The 17,997-nt window shown below is 41.6% G+C and overlaps 1 protein-coding gene across 3 annotated transcripts; it reads left to right on the top strand.

Annotated features, from left to right (window-relative positions):
• The first annotated feature begins 1,498 nt into the window (after window positions 1–1,498).
• Window positions 1,499–16,244, top strand: CENPI (centromere protein I). Of its 3 annotated transcripts, none has more exons than XM_064669626.1 (21): window positions 1,499–1,561; window positions 2,325–2,679; window positions 3,380–3,517; window positions 4,472–4,590; window positions 4,966–5,073; window positions 6,234–6,282; window positions 6,600–6,646; window positions 7,306–7,395; window positions 7,830–7,958; window positions 8,212–8,367; window positions 8,625–8,745; window positions 8,942–9,030; window positions 9,353–9,470; window positions 9,570–9,634; window positions 10,105–10,190; window positions 10,606–10,741; window positions 10,927–11,051; window positions 12,156–12,204; window positions 12,356–12,589; window positions 14,435–14,476; window positions 15,335–16,244. In XM_064669626.1, exons 2-21 carry the CDS (start codon window positions 2,445–2,447, stop codon window positions 15,464–15,466), a joined length of 2,268 nt encoding a protein of 755 aa, XP_064525696.1. In that variant the 5' UTR covers window positions 1,499–1,561; window positions 2,325–2,444; the 3' UTR covers window positions 15,467–16,244. The 3 variants fall into 3 exon arrangements, with proteins under 3 accessions (XP_064525696.1, XP_064525698.1, XP_064525699.1); XM_064669628.1 differs by lacking the exon at window positions 1,499–1,561 and adding an exon at window positions 1,591–1,639 and having other exon boundaries at window positions 2,382–2,679; XM_064669629.1 differs by lacking the exons at window positions 1,499–1,561; window positions 2,325–2,679; window positions 3,380–3,517 and having other exon boundaries at window positions 4,493–4,598.
• Window positions 16,245–17,997: the final 1,753 nt, after the last annotated feature.

The following is a 17,997-nucleotide window of genomic DNA, read 5'->3' as shown; positions in this document are numbered from 1 at the left end:
TGTCTTTACAGAAACAAATTTCTTTTTTTGAGAGACAGGTCTGAAAACACCTCCCTGTGGTCAAACACTGCACCTAAAATGGGCAGAGTCATTTCAGGCAATTTGAGAGAGAGACAAGGCGATGCCTTCTTGAAGGCAGCTGAACACCATTTGGCTACGTATTAATAATAACAGATACTTAAAGGAGACATTTGGATATTTTAATGAAACAGTCTCAGATAAATTTTGCTACAGTGTAATGTGGCCCTGAGAAAAGGTAACTCCAGTAAACTGTTAACGTTGTATCTGTATAAAAATTGATGAGGGATGTTCACACGCAGTTCTCGAGTTTGCTGCTGAAGCAGATGCAGCTCCATATATATACATATATATATATATGCTGAAAAAACCTTCTCTCAGAGCCCCGGAGGGACTAAATTTCTCTTATCAGATGTGCACCCTGAGCAAAGGAACCAAGAGGCCACCTCTGCTAGACAATCTCATCCTCACAGACTACCGCAAGGTCATCCAAAATAGATACAGAATTTGCTTTACTCCCCTAAAGACACTTTATCTGCCATGCCCTGACTGGGGTTGTTAATCACATTTTAGCTCAAAACCAACTCAAAACCACCCCATGATGTGTATTTCCTACACAAAGTCCTCACAACTGAGCTGCTGCAGCTCTTTCTCCAGTCACCTCTCACTGAACATCCAGCTCAGCAAACCTTTGGGAACAAGTATTGTGTTTATATTTTGTGACATTCCTCACCGAAGCCTGTACGGACGCCCCAATAATACATCATCCCATGGAGCAAACCCTATTACCGCAAAAGCTTCTGACCACTGAGTGAATACTACAATACGTCCCCTCTTTTCACATTTGCAGCGAAATGAGCGACTGACCCGCAGCAGTGGCTGCGTGGTCTTTGTTACAGAGGGAGCCGGGACTCTCCCTGCAGCCCAGCAGCAGTAATTCTGTATTTCTCTGTGGCGGCCTGACCTCCATCACTGCCCCCCAGCAGGAACAAGCTATTTTTGGATGCTGTCAGCCATCTGTGCTCGATAAGAACTGCTCCACTCCTTCTGTAAGACCTCGATGCTAATTTACTCTTTTCTTTTTTTTTTTCCTCTTTTTTTTTTTCCATGTTTTTATCTCCGAGTCCATAATTTCATTTCCCGGCCAGCCTCATCCAGGCGTCACTGCTTAGAGCCTCGGGGTTACTGGATCCCCTCCGCGCTCGCTTTATATGTGCCTTTTCCCCCCCCCAACTCTTTTTTAGGATGCGGGTATAGGGCTAAACTTTGCACCCCCATGAAGGAGGGGACACCCCAGGACGGGCCGCGTTTCCCCTCACGGGGATTTCCCGCCCTTCAGGGCCCCCTCCCGCCGGGCACGGACCGCGCATGCTCAGAACCGCCGGGGGGGGGGGCGGGCAGGAAGGGCGGAAGCACCGCCGTCATTCCCGCCCAACGCACATGCGTAAAAGGCGGGGCGGTGGCGGGCGCTGCGCACGCGCGGTGTGGCGGCCGCCAGGTTTGAACGGCGGGACGGTTGGAGAGGCGGGAGCAGCGTGAGGGGGTCAGTGCCGGGGGCGACAATGCCCGGGGCAACGGGGGCGCAGTGCCGGAGGGAGGGTCGGTGGCCGTGCCAGCGGTGGTCAGTGCCCAGGGCAGCGGGAGGGGCCGTGGCCGGGGCTGAGTCAGGCCGGGGTGGGTTCCCTCCTTCCCCTCGGAGGATGCTCCGGGAGGCCCGAGTGTCCCGGGGGAGTCGCGGTGGTGGCTGAGGGGGGGGGGGGGGGCGCTGGTGCAGGTGGGGAGGAGGGCGAGGGGTGTTTTCCAACCCTAGCTGCTCGGTAGAAAGGCTGCAGAAGAATCCAATGTTTGCGAAATAGAAAGATAAGTGTTGTTATGATCCTTTAAAATCTGTACACAACCCTGCAGGGGATCATGGCTTGTTGACTGATGACACTGACATGCACAATACAAGTAAGGAAAATAAAAATGCACAAAAAAAACTGAGGAGAAAACTGTTGGTTGTCTTATTCCATCTTTCTGGTTATGTTAATTTTTTGGCTCACAATGCTATCTAAAATTTTATCAGGTCATTTTTAAATTGAAAGGAGCTTGTGTTAATTTTTTGCCTTGTGGATTTTTTCTTCCTTTTTCTAATGTAAGAAAGAATAAAGTTTTGATACACTGTTGTCTGTGCATCTTCTGAGTATATTGTCTGACCTGTTGGAGGGCAGTCAACTCTAAATTATTTCTGCTGCATTCAGTCTAGTGTTATGCAGGATGCCTCTAAAATCTCTTTGTCAGGAAAATAAATGTTTCTTTTCTTGCAGGGAACCAGCTCTCTGATGTTCTTCAGCTGTTGGAGGTTGATCTCTTTTCTTGCCTAGTGAAGGACTGGATCTCGTGACAAATGAGGAAAATTCTCCAGTCTCAGCTGGGAGACTGAAAAGATGAATCGAATACGGAGTTCTAGGACCCCAAAGCGGCCTCTGGAGGTTGACCATAAAAGCCAAACTGATCTCTCTGCGTGGCGAAAAAGAGAGAGAACTGACCCTGAAAAAAGTTCCCAGAATCATCAGTCTCTTGGAGGTCAGAAAAATGACATCAATCAGAAAAACGATGTCGGTGGGAAAAACGACAGCCAGGAAGTCTCCCTGGAGAAAGCTTTGAGCTACTTTGGGAAAGGTAAGAGCACTTTTAAGGTTGGCTCTCTAAGACTGAAAATATAATAATTACATTCTTAATAAAAAGAATGATAATAATATAAAACCAATCTATTTTACCTCTTGTTTTCCTCTTCAGTGCCTGAGCTATGTAATATTTTTTTAATGTATTAAAAGCTTTCTGTCACTACTATGTAAAAAAAAAAAGGAATATCATAGAATCATGGAATGGTTTGGGTTGGAAGGGACCAAACTCCTGCCATGGGCAGGGACATCTTCCACTATCCCAGGTTGCTCCAAGCCCTGTCCAACCTGGCTTTGGACACTTCCATGGATAGGTCATCCACAACTTCTCTGGGAAACATGTGCCAGGGCCTCACCACCCTCACAGTAAACAATTGTTTCCTAATACCTAATCTAAGTCTACTTTCTGTCACTTGGTATCTATTCCCCCTTGTCCTGTCACTACATGCTCTTGTAAAAAGTCCCTCTCCATCTTTCTTAATAAAAATAATAATTTAAAAATGATCTAATTTTACTTCTGTATTCCCTGTTTAATCCCTGGGGTATGTAAATGTTTCTTTAATGTCTTGAAAGTTCTTCCCCCTCTTATTACTGTGTAAAGAAAAAGGAGTATACGTAGGGGCAGTTCAGAGAAGCTTAAAGTTGTTTTCATTTCGGAAGTTGTTACATCCCGTGTTTGTCTCATTTGTTTTTCCTAGTTCAAGGCCGTGTTTCCCTGAGAAACAACAGTGCTCTGCAGAAACACTTGGCTGCTGTGGAAAGCATTGCCCTGCAACAAGGGCTGCCCCCTGAAGCTTTTGAGATACTGTTGAACGTGGTGCTCAGTGGCAAATTTGGTAAAACCTTTATCTATTGCTGGTGTATCTTCTGTGAACGTCTCCTTCCCCTCCAATCAAACCTGCTTCAGATAATGTGTTTGTGGTGGCTGTATTGTTGGGTACTGTAGTGTAAAATTAATTTTTCTGGCATGCCTTGGTGTAAAAAACTAACCTCAGTTCTTGCTCCAGGGGAGTGGTGCCCAGTTAAATATTATGGCTTGTTACAGATTTTGTTTTAAATTTTTTTCCTTTGTTCATAATTGCAGGTTTCTGAAAGGCTTGAATTGTGCCCTCACCAAGCATTGTGTTTTTTCTTTGCTGTAATTGTTTGTGTAGGTTTCATTTCCCCAAGATCAAAATAACTAAACAAACTGACATAGCTGTGTTAGTGAAAGTTGCTAAAATTAGGTTGTCATCCCCACAGTCAATTCAGCACTCAGTGCAGCCCTCGTGCTGCTTTCTTAGAAGTGTTGTTCACCATTTATAGTTCTAAATAATGAAATATTAATTGGAAAAACCTCTAAACTTCTACCTCCCTCCAGCACAAGGGGAGCACACAGAATTCTTTCCCCATTATGCAAGTAGTTTAGTGCTTCTCTTCGTTGAAAATGATCAGCTCATCTCCAGATCTGCTGATCTTTGGCTGACAGTCCCATACCCTTTTGCTGAAGGCATTGGTTGTTTAATGTTAACAGAATCTGTGTTACTTTTGGTTGTCTTGCCAGGAGTCTGAAGACTATTTCAATACTAAAATACTCAATATTTTATTTTTTTTTTTGTTAAGCTGGGAGAAATATATCTCGTAATTTTTTGAGGTATTGGTAAATCCTTACCAGGTTCTTGTACACTGTTACTTTGAGCAATGAAGCTCTGAATAATTTTGTCCAGAGGGAATTTTGACCTAAGCTGCAAAACCACATCTAGGAACTTGGTACAGGAGCACCATCTTATTTCAAACTGTTTGTTTTTCAGCTGACACAGTGAATACTCGTTTATTGAAGAGCCTGATCCCAGCCTCAGTAATACCAGAAAATTCTGTGGTTACAGCTGTGTCTTGGCTCTGTACCAACAAATCCTCAGGCAGCATCCAGGTAACTTAGTAAGTGCTGACAATAGTTATTGCTTCTGCACAGGAATGATAAGACCGGGTTATTTTCAGGGAGCAAAAATCCCAAGGGTTTAGTGTACGTGGTCTTACACAAGATACTGTCATTTACCAAGAATGGCAGAGACACCCATTGCTGGAACAGCAGCAGGAACCAAGAAACATTTTATAAGTGTGAGTGGAAAGTTGCACAGTTCCTGCTTGGCTTGAATCCCTGAGCTGTTGTTCTTCTGAAACTCCCTGGTTGTCCTTGTGAGTGGTTTGTATCCTTACTGATTGTGTCTCTGGAGTTGGCTACTGACTACTTTTCTTTGCTTTTGCCCATCACTTAAGGTAATAATGGCTTTTTTCCTGTCTGCAGTTGCTTTTTTTAAGGTGGCTGATCACAGTGTTTGACTTCATTGATCACAAGGAACAAGTTAATGCCCTCTATGGTTTCTTCTTCTCCTTCCTGCAAGATGAGAAGCTGGTAAGGAGAGCTGAAGAACATATGGAATTGACAAAATAAAACCAAGTGTTCATTAGTGTATTAATGCTGGAATTAGTCTGGTTGTTTAGAGAGAATTTTCTAATGGCTAGAACTTTTATCTTTTTTTTTTTTTTTTTCATTTGCATTATAAGGTTGCTGGGTAATTTAGATCCCTAAACAGGGAAGTACTGTAGGATTGCTGTGGTCTGACTGTTTAAACAAGAATTGCTATTCTGTGTCACACAGAGGTTGGGGATATATTCTGTCTAAATTCCCAAGATTAACTGTGATGCTGCAGTCTGTGGGATTGTCAGACAACAGCAGGTAAAGTCTCCTGCTCCTGGGAAGAAACTGGCTTGTATACCTTGGGCAAAAAGAAAAAAACCCAAACTTTTAGAACAGTGTTTATTTAAGGGTGATGTTCTATTTAATTGAGTTGAAATGTAACTTAAATGAGAACAAGCATTCAGGAAATTTCTGCTATATGGCAACTGTAAAATCCAGGTACTGGAATTTTGAAATGTTTGGATTCAGTGCATATTGAAATGATCTTGGCAGTCATGTTAGATATGAAATTGTTAATATTCTTTCAGTTTAGGATATTTTGTGGTTAAGTTCTCCAAATTCTGAGTTATATGGTTTGTAAAGTTGTTAATGGTTTTAGGTTAACTTTAGTTATAATCTTTTCATAAAACTGGATTCAAGTTCCTACGGTTTAAAATAGCATTTTGAGGCATGATGGGTCAGTTGAGAAGTGCACCAAGAGTTGGTGTGAAACTAATTTAAAGCTCTTTTACAGCCTCAGCTGTAAATAGAAGCTCTAAAACAGTATGTTGGTTCAAAAGTGCCTTTCTTTTTGAAAGTATCGTTGTACTTTTACCTCTGACTCTTGAAATTTCTAGACCATCTTCCAAAAGACACCATCCAAGCTTATTGAATAGCTTGGTTACTGCCAGATAAAGTTTCTAAATGAAAGGGACATAAGAGACTGTAAAAACCAGGCTGCTTCCTAAGGGAAGCGAGGTGTGCTCTGCCCTGGGGGGGCTGCAGGGATGGCTTGAGGCAGCCAGTGGAGTGACACAACAGTGTCCTGTGAAGCCTGTGTGATTTCTGTGTGTCCTCCAGCAGCAGGAGGGTTCATTGCTGCCTTTGCTTTGCAGTGCCCCTACGTCTGCCACGTGCTCTACCTGCTGACCAGGAAAGAAAATGGTGAGTCTCTCAGCTATAAGAGCTGGAATTCCATTTTGTTTCTGATTCTGTTTGCTGGTACTGCCTTTTCTTCCAATGCAGCCACTTCACTGGTAAGCCAATATAGTGCTTTTAAGGCAAGGAAGCACGAGTGATAGTTCAGGCAAAAATTTGTGTAACACTTTCTGAACTAGAAACCTGTCTGTTAGCCTAGAAATAAGAGTGATTGGTTCTGCTTGCTTTCTCATGACTTCATGATAAAAGTGATACTGCATTTTTGCTCAGATGTCTGATACAGTGTTTTTTTAAATTCTTTATATTATTGATTGTATTTCCAGTCAAGCCTTTTCGGGTTAGGAGACTACTTGACCTCCAAGCAAAAATGGTGAGTTTATTTCAATTCTTTCAGAGTTTGAACTGTGGTTAATAATGCACTTTGTAAGACTAATACCTTTACAGGATGGAGAAGAGTGACTGGATTTGGAATTGTAGGTTGTAGTCTTTGTAACATCAAAGCTCGTCTCTCTTGCATGTGCATCCCAAATTTTCACATGTGTTTTGTGAACTCTTGCAATGATATGCACAAAGCTCTTTGTTTTAGAGCCAGGTGTGGTGAAATCTCTGAAGCAAAGGGCAGCTTCATTTATCTATTGCAGTCCTTAATTTTGTATTCATCTTCCTTTTGCAAGTGGTATCAAAAATGACTGAAAAATATAACATTGTAGAGGGTCTTGCTCTTTTTTGTAAGAAAAAACGTGCTGTAACATGTTTTTTAGACAGCAGAAAGACTATTTTTCATAGTTTTGATTGTTAAATTACTTTTTTTTAGTTATGCTCTTTCTTCAATCCCCTTCCTATGGTGTTTCATTGACACAGTTTCTGTTCTTTCATTTTCAGTTATTCATCTGTGCTTACTCACTGATATGTAGCTCTAGAAATTTAGCTTTTACTCATCACTGGGTTTTTTTGCTTCTAAAATACATTATTGAGTTTCTGTATAAAAAACATACCCCACATTTTCCCTCTCGTTCTGCTATTTGACAGGGAATGCAGCCTCACCTGCAGGCTCTACTATCACTTTACAAACTCTTCTGTCCAGAACTGGTGACTATAACTCTTCCCACAAAAACAAAGGTAAGGAATTAGATTTAGTCTATTTGAAACCAGTACTTATGATAGTGTTTGTACTGAGCTTGGCATTTAAGCTAGAGCACGATTTAGTGGTGAAGATTAATTCTATTTCCTCTTCACTGAGTAAAATTAGTATAATGTATACTTGAGATTTAATCTATGAATTGATGATTGATTTGAATGAAGATTATAAGACAGAAATGTTTTATCCCTTTTGAAAAAGAACATAATTTCAGAAGGAAATAAAAGCCCACTACAGTTGAACTGTAGTCAAAATGTGATGAAACTGAGGAGTGATAAGAGTTCTGTGCTGTGAAAATCTGTCAAGGAGGTTGTCTCTACATCACTGTGATGATGTTTATCAGAATAGAAACTGATCTTTCTGTTGCTTTGTCTTAGTTTGGCTTCTTGCACAGATGTCTGATTTCTGTTTCCAGACTTACTTCAAGAGTTCAGAGGGCCCATGGAAAGCAGCAATGAATGCAGTAAGGCAAAGAAACCAGGGAGGCACTCCTCTGACCCAGGCAGTGTTTTTAGGCACAGCTCAACCTCAGTCACGAAAGAGGGTATGTTATGGGCCTAAGGTAGACCCTAGAAGGTGCCAAGCAGCATTTTTCACTATGAATATTGGTAAATAATGGGAGTCTGGCTTTATTTCAGCACTGGGAAGGGTGGGAGTACCTATTCAGAAATGCAGCATTCCCACTACAGTGAAAGCCTGGATACGTTTTTTTGTAAAACAGGGTCTTTCTGGGAACACTGTTCATGAGTGCACTCAATTGCATTGAAAGCAGAGTCATTGCTATGCATTTTCTACAGAAATGGAATACTCAGTTGGTTCTACCTGCGAGCAGTGCAAGTAAATCAGAAGTGGACACGGAAAAGTACTGTGATTTGTTCAGTACAGATGAGACTTTTCCAGTGGAGCAGCTGCAGACCTTTCCTCAGCTCCTACAAAATATCCACTGTCTAGAGGTGAGCTTCAAGAAGGTCTTGAAAAGCTGAATGAATGTTTTGAGAGATCAAAGGATATTCTTTATTCCTTATTTATGTGTGAATAATGTGTGGACTACCTGGTTCTAACACAGCATCTGACCCCACTGAGGGTGATGAGTTCTGGAGATGGTCTTGTTGCTGGTAAAAGGATTGGACAGCTCTGATAGAAGATTATCTGGCAGTTTGCTGATGTAAGTACTGAATAATTCTTTTCTTTTCTTTGATTTCTCTTGCAGTTTCCTTCCCAGATGGGTTCAGTGCTAACAAACCCTTTATTACTTCACTACATGAATTGTGTCAGAGATGAATCTATTTACCTGAGGCTCTACTATTGGATGGGCCAGATGCTCCAAGAAGGTAAGAAACTCAGTATTATCTTGCCATGCTAGGGAGGTGAAGGATGTCTGAGGGCTCTCATTTTTCAATAATGGTACTTTGCTATTCAGATTTGTAGTGACAATCATATGATGTTAAAGCAAATACTGGAAGAGAACTGAAATTGTGTTTTTTCTTGTTGTGCTTGTATTCCAATACAATATTCTCTCCTGTTTAGAATGTACCTGGTGTGTGGTTGATAACACAAATGAAACAGAATTCAAGAGCTTCCTGGAAACTATCTACAAGGCAGAATGTTTTTTGCAGGTAAGTGCATGTTTTGTGGAAACTGAGGGTTTCACAAAGCCTACCCTTAAAGAACTTCTGGGACTTACCAGTTTCCTGTAATATTTCTGAGGAGTGACAGTGTCTCAAGTAATAAAAATACCTATACCCATGGAAAGTCAATATTCTGGAAATGGCCTTGTTTTCTGCAGGAAAAATAATTTGAGAATGATAATTTGGATGTCCTGGCAAATTGTATGGCAGGAAGGAGGTGTCAGCCTCTTTTTTCCTTCAGGGTGAAGTGAGCATGGCAAGGTGCAGGCATATGAGGTGAGTTTCTGAATGTTCCTCTTCTGCTTTGTAGGAGGGATTTCCTGCCTGTGAAGAGTTCCTCTATAAGAGCCTTCCTCTCTGGGATGGCTCCTGCTGCCGACCAGAAGTCCTCAAACTTGTGAGTTGGATCCCCCTCAGCAGTTCCCCTGGTATGTGTTGCAGATCCTTTGGGTGAGGTTGGACACCGGGGATATCTTGGGGGATGGAATTTGTTCACCAGTATCATACTGCTTTCTCATTTGTTTCAGAAATTAAGTCATATGTCTATGGTCCCCTGGCACAGCTCTTTTTCACATCATCCCTTTACTTCAAGGTAATTTGAGTGAATACAATGGCTGTTTACTTCTAGTTGATACTGCTCTCTGCACTTGTGTTGGGTGTAGCAGACTAAGGGATTGTATAGGAGAGTTCTTTTGGGGAAGTCTATGCCCAAAGGAGGGTAAAATATATACTTACAGCTTAACTTCTTTAGGAGTATGAGTGCCTTAAAGATATCTTCTTTTTTGACTGGGAGGTTGGAAATAAAAAGAACTGACAGTACACAAGATAATTGTTTCTTTTATTGTAATTTTAACTCGGTATTTGAAACTTGCATTCTCCAGGAAAAGCTCTGTAACACATACATTCAGTTCTAGGGGATGTGCAATTATCTCACTGCTCCTGTTGGTCCTGAGAAATTCTTGGTACCTTTCCTTGTATATGTCAGTTCTCATGGTGTTTTTTGTTTAGTACTACTTGCTTACATAAATTGTTATCAGCCTGATTTCTTTTTGCCTCTTGCAGTGCAGTGTCCTTGAGAGCCTGAAGGAGCTGCTGGAGAACTGGTTAAATTGCAATGTGATTGATACGGATCCAGAGTTTCATTCTTTGTAAGTTTGTCATAAAAAAATGCAAACCATGTTGTTTGCATTGCTCACCAGTGCATTTAGATATATATTCTAGCTCTATCACCCAGCATGAAGACCAGCTAGAAGGTTAATAACACTGTTATGATTCTGCTATATTGTAAGCTGCCTTTTCAGTCTTGTCCTTTGTCTTTAAAAGTACTTCTGTTGACACTGAAAGTTGAAATGCCCAGAATTCAAAATCCTCCTAAGGCTGACAGCTGGGTCATGTTTGTGATGGTGTTGATAACAATGTTACTGGCTGTATTGAACAACAAGTGTCTGTTGCTGAGTGTTGGGTGGGGCAAAAGCACAAACTTCAGTTTCTTTTCACTACTTTTCCACGTTGCCCTTTGCGAAGAGGTGTATGTACTAATGTTGTGTTGTGTCATTGCTGCAGGAATACCACCCTTTCTGGACTAGTGAACATGGTGGCTGACCTGATCCACTTTGTTGGACGGCTGTCTACTGTTGGACTGCGTTTGGAAAAGAATTCCACATTATTGCTCTTCTTCATCCTGGATTTCTATGAGACTGTGTGTATCCAATCATTTTGGCTTTCTTTTGAAATTCTCCAGGGTTGTTTGCATTTTTTTAAGCTAGAGCATAAAAACATTTTCCTCATTATAGTTTACAGAACTTTGTGGTTAAAAGCAAGAATAGTCCAAATAACCGTTACTTTGGCAGTAACAATCAGCCCAGATGTGCTTCATTCCTGCAGGTGTGTGACATGTACCTGAAGTACAACCTGCCTTTGCTGATATTGCCTCCTGCTGGGGTTTTCTACCCAGCCCTGCTCAGCATGGATTCTGTCACCTTGAATCAGCTCTGCTACATTATGTACAGGTACTACAGCAAGTGTGGGCTGCAGGGTCTCCTTGTCTTCTCTTTCAATCTTCTGGAAATGAAATTACTTTAGTGTAAAATCTGAAATCTGCTTTTTCTTACGATGCAAGGCAAAGGTGAAAGTTCTGCTCGTGCCCAGCTTTCATGATTCAGGATTTTATAGCTGTAGTTACTATTTTTTTTTTTTACGGTCTGTTGCCCAAAATAGCAGGATTCTGACTTCTTTCTCAGAATTATTTCTGTATCTTTGATATGTGGAGAGGAAGAAGTTCCCATATTGTTTTGAGAGAACTTAAGCCAGCCAGCTGGAATCACAAGTAGTAACTACAACTTCTTACTCCTATGCTTTGACCACTAAACTTGAGCTTTTCCTTACAAATTCTGTCATGTGCTGAGTAGGAAGCACTTCTGCCACCTCCAGACTCTGTGGCAATTTGGGACTGCCTTGTGCTGCTGGCAAGTCCAAAGACAGCACTGCTTAGTGCTCTGCAGGATCCACCAAGGCTGTGGTTCGTGGCCTTGTTACTTCCAGTGGCTGCATCTGAGGAGAAGAGTAGCCAATAGCTGACAGCTGGTGCAGGGCTTTCCATGTGGCTTTTTCTCTAAGGAATCTGCAGGGTAATTAACATGACAGGATGGTCTTGAGGAAATAAGAGGAGCTAGTGCTTATTATATAGAACAACTGTCAAGTTGCATTACTTCCAGTGGCTTCTGTTTCTTTGCTTAGTGAATGAAAGTCTGCCTTCTTAAAAACACACTGAGTTTTTCTGCTGATTTTAAGGCTGAATGTCCATTCTTGCATGTTGCCTTTATGAAGGTGACTGTCCCAGGGAAACCAGTCATGTCTGAATCATTTAAGAGATTAATATTATCAGATGTGTCCCTACTCTACCTAGAAAGAGTGGGCCTATGCCAACTGATGAAGTCCCTTTGAATTCTTTTTCATGTTTCTCTTTTTTTACCAATAAAGTTTGATCTCTCTCGTGGCAGGAGTAAGTTTTCTTAATACGTTCCTCCAGCTTTTTTGAATAGAGGCATGTAAAAATTTACAGGCTCCCAACTTTCTCTTATGTTTGTTTTGTTTTGTTTTTATTTTTTTTTTAGGTATCGAACCAACTTGGTGGCTGCAAAAGAAAATGAGGAGAGTAAAAAGGTATTGTGGACACATCTGTTGTGTGCTAGAACAGACCTTAGCAAGGAATTGGGTTGAATGGAAGGGAGGTGTATTAGTGGCATTATTTAAGGACTGAGGGAACACACAGCTGCTTTGAGGATGCTGTTCACTGATTTGTTTTGTCCCTCAGAAAATACTGCAGTTCAAGTTCAGTAACGAGACATACAAAGAGTACAACCAGTACATAACAGCTATGGTGGGCTGCCTGTGGACATCCACTGTATTCCAGAAGGATACTCATCCTCAAGGTCTTCGTATGGATGAGGAGCTGCTGAACAAAACTCTAGTGAAGGATTTTAAAACCAGCTTTAACATTGTCTACCACCCAGCCATGTTGGGCTATTCTGTCAACTTCCTGAAGCAGGTAATGGTATAGGCTGAGATTTGGGCCTTTGAAGGCACCAAATGTTCTGTCTTGACAGCTTCTTTAGAGCAGTGTCTCTTGGTGTCCTGGCTGACTTGTGGAGCCAACTGAGCTTTCAAAAGCTGCTGTGGCATTCTGTGTTTGTGTCAGATCAGTGACACAATCTGAATAGTCTGTGTGGGATGAAAGCATGAATGTAGCAGTTTTGGATATGAATTTGTGCTTAGGATCATTTTGAAGATAGAACTAAAACAGCTAATCAGTGAAATAAATGACAATTCAGTAAAAGCTTCCCAGTAGTGCATCCTGCCCCACAAAATAGGGAGTGTGACCTAAGTATTTAAAATGCAGGAAGTCAAGAAATACATAGTTAAGTTGTATACAGCTGTTCATTGAACTTCTTAGCAGTGCATTCTGGCTCTTGTGGTAGCTTTTAAGAATGGCTTATTAAAACAGAAATGCAAGTAGCTACTTCAGGTAATATGATAATCTTGTATTGTCTGGTGTGAGTTCTGCCAGTAGTTGTCTTGAATTAAGTATGCCATCATCTGTTCAGTGCAGCTGCTGAAGAGTGGGGGGAGCAGCTTGCCAGAGCTGTTGTTCTGAGATGTGTGCCCTGCTCCAAAAAATCAGGTCTTATAGGCTATTCAGGGGGTGCATAAAGATGCCATTTTGTTGTGAGAAACCCTGGCAGACTCAAGGCCTGCGTAGGTGTGACTCCTGGAATGAAGCAAAGGATATCTGAGGGTAGAGTTGAAGCAAAGAATGCTGGTTAGGAACACTGCACAGTGCTCAGTGTCCTGAATCGGGCTAGTTTGTCTCTTACTGCTGATTAAACCCCAGCTTTGCCTCTGCCAGAGGAGGCTATTTTATTTTTCTTATACACAACTTCTTTTCCTTGGTCTTTCTCATATCCTTTGCTCACATAATTTTTGTTCTGAGGCTTCCTAGAATCATAGAATATCCTGTGTTGGAAGGGATCCACAAGGATCATCGAGTCCCACTCCTGGCCCTGCACAGCACAGCCCCAAAAATCCCACCATGTGCCTGAGAGTGTTTTCCAAATGCTCCTTGGCACCCTTGGGGCCGTGACCACTGCCCTGGGGAGCTTTTCCAGTGCCCAACCACCCTCTGGGGGAAGAACCTTTTCCTGAGATCCAGCCTAAACCTCCCCTGACACAGCTTCCCAATTCTTCTTTGGAGGCTTTGCACACTAAAAAAACAAACCCACAAACAACCATAAAGCAAAACAAAAAACCCCAAACAAAACACTCCAAACTAAAATCCCCTAAAAAAACCCCAAACACCAACCTCCAACCCCCAAAACCTTCTGGTGGAGAACCTTTGCATTTTTCCTACTGCAAAACTAAGAAATATTTTGCCTAGCAGTGGTCACAAATGTGTTTTAAGGCAGGAGAAAATATTATTTAGGGGCAGGGTCACATTTTCCTCAGCACTGTGGTGCTGAGCACCAGAGGGCACTGCTCTGCAGCACACTCAGGGAACACAAGCAGTAGTCTGAGTGTCACTAGGTTCTCTTCTCTTGCTCTTTCTCATTGTTGGGAATTACCTTTTTAATGTTTTGAAGGGGAAACTTTTGCACTCGTGAGAGACAGTGGTTAAGGATACCTACAAATACTCCCTGTTGCTGTCCAGTAGTGCTGCAGCACAGGGCAAGAGGGTCTAGATGTTACCTTGCCACTTAAGGACAGAGTATGATGCTGGAAGGCCCTTCTGAAGCATGATTAAAAATCTCTGAACTCCTTTGCACACCTAAGCAGAGACCCAGCAATGCTGGACATGCTTTTTATCTGACCTGATATTATTTTATTCCTTCTCCTCAAGATGTGTCCGGAGGATACCACCTTGAACTTCAAATTAATTAAGGTAAGATTTCTTGCTTTAGTGAAGTGAAAGCAGGCAATTTCCAGCAGGTATGTAGAAGAGGATGAGGTGATAATATTCACCAATTTCACAAATGCTCTATAAAAATTTTGAAAGGGAAAAATTCCAACTGTAGGCTTTGATTCAGTCTCTTAACAGGGCTAAACAAGAGGGCATCAACACCCGAGAAGTTATGTGTCTGCCCATCTGTGGCTAGTGGGCTGAGATTTTATGTTTCCTTCATGACTCAGTGCAGTATCAGCACAAAGCTGTTTATTGTTCTCTGCAGGCTCCAAAAAAAGTTACATTCTTGGTGCACTTGGAGCAGAATTTCTATTATCAATGAACTTAATTTTAAATTTCTGAGACAGGTATGTAGCTTTGTTACAGCTTTGAGCAGGAATCCTCTACTGAGCAATACAGTGGCAATTGGTTTCCTTTCCTGTATCACAGGGTACTTAAAACCTGATCTGGAGAAATCACCACTACTGATGGAAGGAATGCTTTAATATCCACATTCATTTAGTTCCTGACATCTTCCTTGTTGATCCAACAGACTCTGCTCTTTTCAGAACTGGGATTTGTAAACATTTTCAATAGTAAAAAAAAAAAAAAAAATCACGGTTTGTCATGTTCAAGCTAAGAATGTGTGTTGTGTAAGTTTGGGCATTTGGGAACAGAAGGTACCCACAGCTGAACAGGGGCATTTATGGATGTTGTCAAACAACACGTGGATGTTGTCAAACAACATGCGGATGTTGTCAAACTGTGGAAGGCAATGTTTGCAGAGCTTTTCAAACTGGTCTAAGAAAGAGACAAAACTTTGTCCTGCACATCTGACTATCCTTTCCGGTTTTGTAGGGGAAGAGGTGGGACTGGTATCTGGAATATCTCTACTCACAAGGTTTGGAGGGCCTGAAGGTCTTCATTGAGAGCAGCATCAATCGTGTTTCCCAGGCCTCTCGCAGAAAAGCGGAGAATGTGGAAGCGTGACCCTGGGACTCACTGGAGCTCTTCTGTCCTCTGGAACAGATTAGCAGAATCTAAAGGACTGTGCCACTGGTTACTTCCTGAGGGGAAAGAAACAGAGCAATTACTCTTGTAGTGACATTTACTTTATGAAAGTGAAGACACAGAAGGAATGCTTAGGCTGCCTCTTGTCCCTGCTGAACTCTGGTGTGAAATTGGTGAGCTGTATGTTATGTCCCATTCATATTTATCATCCTGTTTTCTCTCTGTTGGAGTATCTCCTTGAGAATCAGACATTTTCCATCTCAAAACTGCAGTGAGCAACGCTGCTTCATTTATAAGTAATGTTGATCTCTGACCTGATTTGCCTTCCTCAGGATCAGGTAACTCCATCAGCCTTTAGGGGTACTGTCTACGTGTTGGATTGGAGCAACGTGTGTTTCCCAATTCCCTGTTGTACCACGTGTGTACTGTCTTCTAGCAGGCTGAACAAACTGACCTTCCTGAAATTCATTTTCATTTTGAAGCTTCCAGAAAGGACTTTTTACCAACATTGCTTATAATGATGTTCTAGTGCAGCTGGAAAAGTCAGTGCTCAGTTGATGGTTTGTTGATGGTTTGAGGACTTGTACAATATTGCCACCAGTTCACCATTTTCTATTGGTAAGTGCAAATGTAGCTTTCCTTTTTGTGTTTCTAACTCTGTAGGTGTTGTGTATTATACATGTACGTATATATATAATTTATAATATGTCAAATGTTTCCAACGTGCCACTTTAAATAAACTCTGCTACAAAAAGTATCATCTCCTGTCATTTCATTTTAACACTGAATAGCAGTTGGGAAGAAGCTGTACTGAGGTTTCCAGAATTTGAGTGAATGTTATTTTACTGTGGTAAAACAAGGTTGTAACCACTTGAAAGTTGGGTCAGAGTATACTGAATTTTGCATTGTGAATCTGTAGTTTGTGAATTTGTAGTAAAGGAATCAGTCCTGAGAGTGACCCCAGAGCCACTAAAGATGTGTTTGGTTCCTTCATCCTCTCAAAATCAGACTGTAGTTGAGTAACACAGTTCTCAGCTCAAACTGATGGTCTGTTAATATGCCCTTTCTCATCCATCTGTGTTATTCCAGATAGTGTAAGTGCTGCCTGCTAATTTTTGTCAAGAGGAACAGATCTTCAATATCCTGATTATATTTTCTCAACAGGGGACGCTTTACATATTACAAATTCCTCCAAGTGGATATGTTTCAAGACGTGGCCCTAACATATAATGAGTTTTATAATTTTTCTGTGAAACTGCCTTCAGAAAGGTGTTAGAAATGCTATTTCCACTAATGCTGGAAAGCCTGTGCACTGCATTCCCCAAGGACAGCTTAATCCTTAGCTTTTGTCCTTAAGATACTGACCAGACTCATACTTCCACACTGTTGTACTGGGATTCTCTATAGGAATAAGGCTAGAAAACAGATGAAGACATGGACCCACTCACAGATCTGTGTATGGCAGGCTCAGTCAGGGGGGAAAGGAGCAGGTACAGAGCATCCCAAAGAAGCATTAGCCAGGAAGACAAGGCTTCATGTTGCCTGGGTGCTGTTTGAAGTTTGTGGAAGGAGCAGAGCACTGGCATTCCTGTCAGACTGGCAGGTGCTGCCAGAGGCTTCATTTCACTTGTGAGAGATGCTTAGATTCTTAAGAGTGTGTGTGATGTATGTAAATGTATTTGAAGGAGCTTACAGCAGAATCCTTCAGGATATACTGAGTATTAGGTAGTTGTTGGTCCCTTATCCCTCAGATAAGTTTTCCCTTGATGTTGGTGTTTGGTTGAGAAAACACAAGATCATGTCATGGGAGACTTGTTACATCACAGGTCTTTTATTATACCCTGTGCTATGAAAGAATTTAAGCAGACTGTGCACAGTTTTGTCATTCAAGTGTGCAGACTGGACACTTATAGCTGCAGAATTACAGTAATAGGACAGATAACTTTCCTTTACTGTCAGCTTTGTTGGTCAAAATGGCTGTTTAAAATCCTTGCCGTGCAGCAATGGTGTGTCTGGTATCATTGGGCACTTGAGAGGACTTAGCCTCTCTGTGTGCTGTGGCAGCTCTTGTTATTTTTGACATTTGGACATTTTTCTTATAAATATCTAACTTCACTAGCATTGCACTTGAATGGAAGAATGGCCTTTTTAGGGAGGAATGATGCTACTGTACCTTTTCTATTTTCTGGTGGTTTGTTTTCGGTTTTTTGTTTGTTTTGTTTTGTGGGTTTTTTGTTGATTTGGTTTGGTTTTGGTTTTGTTTCCTGCTTGCTCTTTGCATTCTAATCATCATGGTAAATCTTATAAACCATTTCCTATCACAAGCACGTGCTCAAGGAGTTGACTGACCACAGCATCTGCTCAGAGCATAAAACTGGAGATAGTCAAGACCCATTCATTTCCTGGTAAGTGACAAATGAGTGACTCACCTCCAGTGCCTGTTTCTGCCCATTGTAAGGTGTCAGTGGATGTAGACACTGAAATTGTAGAAGAATTGTGTTAATTGTGTT

Source organism: Pseudopipra pipra, chromosome 13 (genome assembly GCF_036250125.1).
Source record: "Pseudopipra pipra isolate bDixPip1 chromosome 13, bDixPip1.hap1, whole genome shotgun sequence".
Lineage (NCBI taxonomy): Eukaryota > Metazoa > Chordata > Aves > Passeriformes > Pipridae > Pseudopipra > Pseudopipra pipra.
Note: the sequence above shows the minus strand (reverse complement) of the source record. Positions and strands in the feature narration are given on the sequence as shown.